This window comes from Antechinus flavipes, chromosome 1 (assembly GCF_016432865.1).
Source record: "Antechinus flavipes isolate AdamAnt ecotype Samford, QLD, Australia chromosome 1, AdamAnt_v2, whole genome shotgun sequence".
Classification (NCBI taxonomy): Eukaryota; Metazoa; Chordata; class Mammalia; order Dasyuromorphia; family Dasyuridae; genus Antechinus; species Antechinus flavipes.
In genome coordinates, this window is record NC_067398.1 from 565,886,483 (window position 1) to 565,894,184 (window position 7,702).

General features: G+C 44.9%; 1 protein-coding gene across 1 annotated transcript; it reads left to right on the forward strand.

Annotated features, from left to right (window-relative positions):
* Nucleotides 1–206: 206 nt before the first annotated feature.
* Nucleotides 207–7,430, forward strand: FOXF2 (forkhead box F2). The gene is made up of 2 exons (XM_051970784.1): nt 207–2,043; nt 6,423–7,430. The coding sequence occupies exons 1-2, from the start codon at nt 762–764 to the stop codon at nt 6,587–6,589; spliced, it is 1,449 nt and encodes a 482-aa protein (XP_051826744.1). The 5' UTR covers nt 207–761; the 3' UTR covers nt 6,590–7,430.
* The last annotated feature ends 272 nt before the right edge of the window (nt 7,431–7,702 follow it).

Sequence of the window (7,702 nt, forward strand, 5' to 3'; positions counted from 1 at the left end):
CGTGAGGTCTACTGGACTCTACAAAAAGCAAATGAAGTTCTGTTTCTCTGTGTATATGTGGTGTGTGTGTGTGTGTGTGTGTGTGTGTGTGTGTGTGTGTGTGTATGAGAGAGGGGGGAAAAGAGAGAGAGAGAGAGAGAGAGAGAGAGAGAGAGAGAGAGAGAGAGAGAGAGAGAGAGAGAGACGACCGAAGGAGGGAGGGAGGGAGGAGGGAGAGAAAGAGAGAGGGAGATGACCACCAGGTGGGGAGAGAAGTTGTGATTTCAGAAACAGTGAGAGAGCCCTCCCCGCGGTGATGCAGAGAGCAGAGGGGAAGGGCGGGGGTAAGGAGGAGGAGGAAGAGGAGAAGGAGGAGGAGAAGAAAGGAGGGGGAGAGGGAAAGGGAGGGTGGAAGGAAGAGAGACAGAAGTGAGGAGGGAACGTGAAAGGAGACGTCAAGCTCCAGAGTCCCAACTCTGGAACTCAGCTTCTCGAAACTCTATTGCGAGGTGTTAAGGGAAGGAGAGGTTGGTTGCGCAAGGAAGAGGGCTGGATGCTTGGGGGAGGGATGCGCCGGGCGTTGCCTGCAGTCCTCTGCCGCTGCCTGAAGCCCCAGCGGAGCTGAGGGAGGAGACACCGAAGAGCTGGCCGGGAGTAGCCACGGTTGCAGCTCCTGCGGTAGGAGAGGGAGTACTGCCGGCTTCATCTCCTACCCCACCCCATTGCCTTCCCTTTCTTCCCCCCACCCCCACCCCCACCTTAGCTTCTCTCCTCAGTGCCAGATGACCACCGAGGGTGGGCAGCAGGCGCAGCAGCAACAGCAGCAGCAGCAGCAGCAGCAGCAACAACGTCTGCCGCCCCCGCCGGTCCCTCTCCAGCGTCCTTGCAGCCCGGCTCCCGGTGCGCTCCAGTCAGTCTTGATGAGCCAGCCACCCCCTTCCTCCTCCTCCTCCGCTGCTGCTGCCGCCCTGGAGACCACCTCTTCTTCCTCCTCTTCCTCTGGGTCCTCTGCCTCTTCTTCATCTTCGTCCTCCAGCGCTTCCTCCGCAGCTTGCAAGAACACCAGCGGCACCGGGGGCAGCAGCGGGAGCGGAGGAGGTGGCGGGGGCGGCGGAGGAGGCGGGGGCAGCGGCAGCAAGAAGGCCAGCTCTGGGCTGCGTCGCCCAGAGAAGCCCCCGTACTCGTACATCGCCCTCATCGTCATGGCCATCCAGAGTTCGCCCAGCAAGCGGCTCACTCTCAGCGAGATCTACCAGTTCCTGCAGGCTCGCTTCCCTTTCTTTCGCGGAGCCTACCAGGGCTGGAAGAATTCTGTGCGCCACAACCTCTCACTCAATGAGTGTTTCATCAAGCTCCCCAAGGGGCTGGGCCGCCCGGGAAAGGGCCACTATTGGACCATCGATCCAGCTAGCGAATTCATGTTCGAAGAAGGCTCATTCCGCCGCCGGCCTCGGGGTTTCAGGCGGAAGTGCCAGGCGCTCAAGCCTATGTACCATCGCATGGTCAGCGGGTTGGGTTTTGGAGCCTCGCTCTTGCCGCAGGGCTTCGATTTCCAGCCACCTCCCTCGGCGCCGCTCGGGTGCCATGGCCAGGGTGGTTACGGCGGCCTCGACATGATGCCGGGGGGCTACGATTCAGGCACCGGCACCCCGGGACACTCCCATCCTCACCACCATCACCATCACGTCCCCCATATGTCGCCCAACCCGGGCTCGACATATATGGCCAGCTGCCCGGTCACCACGGGTGCTGGAGTTGGGGCGGCCGGAGGAGGAGGTGGTGGCGGAGGAGGGGGAGCAGGAGGAGGAGGAGAGTACGGACCGGACAGCAGCAGCAGCCCCGTGCCCTCATCACCTGCCATGGCGAGTGCCATAGAATGCCACTCGCCTTATACTAGCCCAGCCGCTCACTGGAGCCCTCCTGGTTCCTCACCTTACCTCAAGCAGCCGCCTGCCCTGACTCCCAGCAGCAACCCGGCCGCCCCTGCCGGACTCCACTCCAGCATGTCCTCCTACTCCCTGGAGCAGAGCTACCTGCACCAAAATGCCCGCGAGGACCTCTCAGGTAACCCGAGGCGGCCAGCAGCCATCTTTGTGCCTCTCATCTCGGGGTTCTGCGTCTCATTTGACCTTTGTATTCCCCTTCTTAACACATCTGAGAGATCAAACACCCCAAAGGTCACTTACTTGGCGAACTGGAGTAATCCACACTTTTGCATTTTTCCAGGTATAGGAGTAAGTTGGGAGGGTCAGATAGAACGAAGGCAAAATTAGAAAAAAAAAAAAATCATGATCTTGATACCCTAGAAGTAACTAGGGTCAGGGGTTTGGCATTATGAAAATTCACCCTGCTTGCTTTAATGGAGGTTGAGTAACTGTCTACTATCCCGGAGCTGCACCTAGAAGGTGATGGATGCTTTTGTATGTTGAAGGTCTCAGGCTTAGGGTTTTTAAGAGTACAGAGGATAAAGTTGAGAGAAATGAATTGACTTATGAGTCGTTCTTTTGCTTATTTTTATTTTGGTTTAATTTTTTTTGTTATTTTGTTAATTTCCTTTGATTTTGTTTGGAAGTAAAAGTGAAAAGATCCGCTCCTGAAAAAGTCACTGTACAGACCCGGTGAGTCTGTGTTAGAAGGTGGAGATGGAAGAAGGGAGTGCTGAGGGGGTGAGGCAAAGAGAGAGACAAAGAGATAGATAAATAAAACCAGAATGTTAGGGAAAGAGTTATCTAAAAAGACAAAGAATGAAAGAGAAGAGGGAATAATAAGGTCATGTCAATTAGGAGACTGGGAAATCTTCCCAATGAGTGACAAGGGAAAAGAACTGGGAACCCAAAAGCAGCCCTGAAAACCCCTTAAACAAACAATGATCCAGAGCTGATGGGAATTTCTTGTACTAAAGGTTTCTATGCTTGCCCCCAAAAAGCTGGCTTTGGGATAGAGAGACTCCTAGTAATGTCGATTTTTAAAATCTTATATTAAGATAACTAATTATGAAGAGCAGTGAATTATCAGATGTCTAAAGAAGGGAAATTTCAGGGGGGAATGGAAAGAAACAGGAAGTATTTTAGTAGATTTGTGGCAAAAGATAAGGGAAAGTGAAATTTTTCACAAACTCCAGAAATGTTTAAATTCTGGACAAAGTCCTCTAATCTCTAAGAAAGCTATAGCTTAAAGCAAATGGAATATGTTTACAACAGGAAGAACACAAAATATCTATAACCCTAATCCAGTTTATATTTAAAAAAAAAAAAAAAGGTTTCTAACTCTACATAAGTTTCTGCCTGTAGACATTAGAGAGGGGAAATTGAGGCACAAAATACACATCCCCCTCAAATGGGTAAAAGATGTGGCTCCCTTTACGGTGAAATTTTCCAAATAGACTCTTTAAATGTGGGTCTCTGAGGTTAACTAAACAAAGACAGTCTGGGCAAGACCACACCGAAGAGGATTTTAGCCTGACTTAACCCACATGAGAGCAGGGTCTTGTTCAATTTTATGGGAATTTCAACAAGTAACAAGTACAGACGACCCTCTCCCTCTTATTTTTTTATCCCTTCAGAGAGACTGTCAATCACACATCCCCTACAAACACACACACACACACACACACACACACACACACGGAGTACCAGCCCTCCCCCCACCATTCTCTCTATGACACTCTCAGTCAGAGGCAGGCAGCCCCTTAATCAAGACTCCTGTAGGGGTTATCCCCAAAATATATTTTAACAAATTTAATTATATTTTAATTGTACCTAGTATACCATCTTAAAACAGTTTGTTCCAAGTTTCAATAAAATTGTCTAAAAAATAAATAAACCAGTAGGCCTTCCACAACCAGGAAGTAAACAAGCCAGAACATTGAACATAAAGAACCAACAAACTATCCAAAACTTGAGCAGGAGAGGGCCCCTTGGGCTTAACTAGCTGACCCACCAGAGCCGGATCTCTCTTTTGCTCATTTTTGCTTCAATCTCCTTCTGTGCTGGTCTTTCTCAGGGGCAAAGCAGAGAAGAACTGGCAAGGCCTGTGCTTTGACTCTAACAGCAAGGAAAGAAATGTATTTTGTTTGTTTGGTATTTTGGTCTCATTCTTTGCCTTTCCCCTTCCCCCGTTTATGCCGAGACATTGGGGAATATTTTGTGTGCTTTCTTTTCCACTAAAAATATTTCCTTAACAATTTGGCATTTGAAATGAGGGTGAACTCCAGCTATACAACCCACTGACTTCAACAATGGGAAAAGGTAGAGGCCATCCCAGAAGACTAGTTAGTCCTTGAGAGGTCTCCCTCTTTTACAGGGAATGAGGAAAGAAAGATAAAAGCTGAAAGAATATTGAATTGCACAGGCTAGGCCAGGTCTCTGGATAGGATAAACCAAGACAAAAAAGATCAAACTATACTTGTGAATGAGACTATTTCTGATCTTACTCTTCCTAGCCTTCCCTAAAGGTCCCCTCTCCTCCAGAAATTCAATAGAGAAGCTGAGGAGAATAACTATGCCCTGTCACACTATAACATTAAATAATTCTGGTCAAAAGGAGATGAGAATAAAATTGTAGGTCAGATAAAAGCTAATCTGACTTTAGTGGTTCTTTTCTCATTCCTTTATCAAAACAAGGATGTCCAAGGCAAGGTGAGGGTGTGTGGGTATGAGGGATGTGTGTGCATGTGTGTGCCTGCACTCATATTTAAAAATTTGTCTGTTTATCCTAGCAACAGATAAAAACAAACAAACAACAATAACTAGGATGATTGTGGTCCAAGAGTATGATGCTAATTTTACTGCCCCATGTGTGGAATACAGTTGTGGAGGTGGGGGATGGGAGGTATATGCAAAACGTTTTACTTAAAAAGATCAAGGAATACTCACCGGTATCCTGGAACAAGTGCAATTCCAGTTGCTGCTGTGAGTGTAGCTGTGTCCTCTTTTACTGGTGGGTGCAAGGCAATGCATATATTTGGTTACAATTGGTTTTTATCCGTCCATAAACCTAGGCCGGATCAGCAGCTATTTATGTTAGTGACCTTGTTGTTTCTTAAGCCTAAAAGAGATTGAAAGGAAGATTGAAAGCAGAGGTCCTACACCTCCCATACCCCCCCCCCCCTTCTAGGCTTGCAATACATTTTTCACACACTGTTAAAGCATGCTAACTGATTGGATCAGGCCTGCAATAAACTGTAAGGGTTTATTGTCAGCATACCAAGCGGGTTATTAGAAAAGACCAAGAAGAGAGAAGTTTTTAAATTCTGTGCTGAGAGGTGAGGAAAGGGGCAGAAAACTTCACCAGCTCCGAAAGGACATAAGCTTCCCGTTCATTCCTAGCAGCAAGAAAATGATTTTCCTTTCCCCATACCCGAAATCTCCAGCCCCACCCAGGATGTGAGGAGCAAGCACCATAATGGCAAAACTAAAAGTCTAGAATTTGCAGTGCAATCCACTGTAGAGTCATTTGGTCGATATAATGTCATAAACACATTTGTTGTGAAGTCAGCTAGTCTACACAAATTACTTGTGTCCGAGTTGTATCCTTAGAAAGCTCACAGTCAAAATCTCTAACCAAATGAAGTTCCCTAATGCCATTAAATCCATCTAGAAGTCTCTGAGTGCAACCCAGAGACATAAATTTACTCACACAAAATTTATGTGTGTGCGTGCATGTGTGTGCGTGTGTGTGTATGTTCCCGTGGGAACACATGGAGCTCAGATTCAGATGAATTTAATGATCCTCTCTTCTTTTTCTTTCTACCATTAAATTAAACTTTTTTAAAAAAAATTTGATACGTTCAGTTCGTTGTAACATTAATCTCTCATTCAATCAAGGAGTATTTTTTAAGGTACTATTATGTGCCAGTCAATGTGCCAGGCGCTAGGAATACAAGTTCAAAAAATAAAACAATCTGTATTCACAATGAGCTTCTCTCATTGGAAAAGTGACAGAGACTTATAAAAATGGTAGGTTCTTTTATCAACTGCCTACCTCAAACACCTAAGGTTGCTTCCATCTTTTACAAGAGGGGAGGCAGAAACACTGAGAGACACAGAGAGAAATGTTACCTGAGAGACACAGAGAGAAATAGAATAAAGAGAAGATGGGAGAAAATATGAATAAGGATCAGCCTTTCTTTCCCACATGAAGTGTAATTGGTACTCTTCCTAGATATAAATTTTAAAAAATCACCTCACATGAGCACACAGGTTCATAGGGATACTATTTCTTTAAAAAATGAAATTTTAATAATTTTCTGAGCCAAAGGAAATTCTAAATAGCACCATTTTATCCCAGAAGTAGATTCTCTCAAGAATCTTCTAACTCAATTAAAGAGACGGGTGACTCTCCCTGTGACTAGTGTCAGTATATTAATCCACCAGTCTTGATAGGTTTGTTTTTAAAAAGATGTACGTATATAGATACTTAAAAAAATGTCTTTCTTCTTTCAGTCGGACTGCCTCGCTACCAGCATCACTCTACCCCAGTGTGTGACAGGAAAGATTTCGTCCTCAATTTCAACGGCATTTCTTCTTTTCATCCTTCGGCTAGTGGATCATATTATCACCATCATCACCATCAAAGTGTCTGTCAGGATATTAAGCCCTGTGTCATGTGAATAAATAAAGAACCAATTGATGGAGAAACTATGAAACAGTGGCTGTCTGGGACCCGGTGGATGACAGGTTTGAGGTCTAGCTGGACTCACAGGGTAAAAAATGTAATTTGCACCCTTGATAGTATTAAGTAGAACACAAATCACATGGCCAGAATGCCAAAGGCGGCCAGTATTGTTCTACCAATCATCAAAGGACAGATCAAGACCAGGTAAGCTTCAGAAACCGCTAGAAGAAACCTGTTGGGGGACGAGGGCGGAAGGGTAGGTCACCAAGGAAGATAAAAATGGACAGAAAAGGCCATTATTTCCCTAGTGGGGAATTTAAAAACTAACCAGGTTAAAAGACAAATAAGCGTTTCTGAGATCTTCGTTGCCTTCAGGAATCGGGATCTTGAAAAAGTGGACAGTTGGTATTTTTCTATGAAAAACTTGGAATTTTACAGCAAAGAGGCAATCAAAAAGAAAGACTACAAGAAATTTGTGTGTGTGTCTTTGTGTGTGTGATTTTTTAAAATATTGCTTCCTGGTTAATTAGGAGTGTTCTATTTTTCCAGACACTATTTTTGGACAAAAGTGCCCATCAGTATTATTAAGAAAGTATTTAGAAATAAACTGTCTAGTTTAAGAAAGTGGATTTTCAGTATTGTGACAATACAACGTTTTTACAAAGTTGTTTTCTACCACCATATTTTTAAAAAATATTTTTTAATGATCTTTGTGTATACTCACACACTATTGCTTGTACTTTAAAGGGAGGATATATTTGCACTTATGTATACTTTTACAGTTTGTCAAAATATTGTGATGTAAAATTTTTTTCAATAAAATTGTATATAACGAATGATTTTTTTCTTTTCCAGGATATTCTAAGTAATAAGATTCTTTTCACCTCAGGATAATAACACAAATCCCTGGTTTCTTGCGGGAGGAGTGATAAGTCTGATATGGGGGTTGCATCCTGAGTAATCACGCGGGGTTTGGGGTTCTCGCTCTTTTTCCCGGGATATTTTCTTTCCTTCCTTTCTCACATCGGCTGACTTCTGACTAAAAGGAGAAAACAATAGGACTAGGAAAATCTTAAAAGCAAACCAGATGTTACCCTGAAAAATAGAT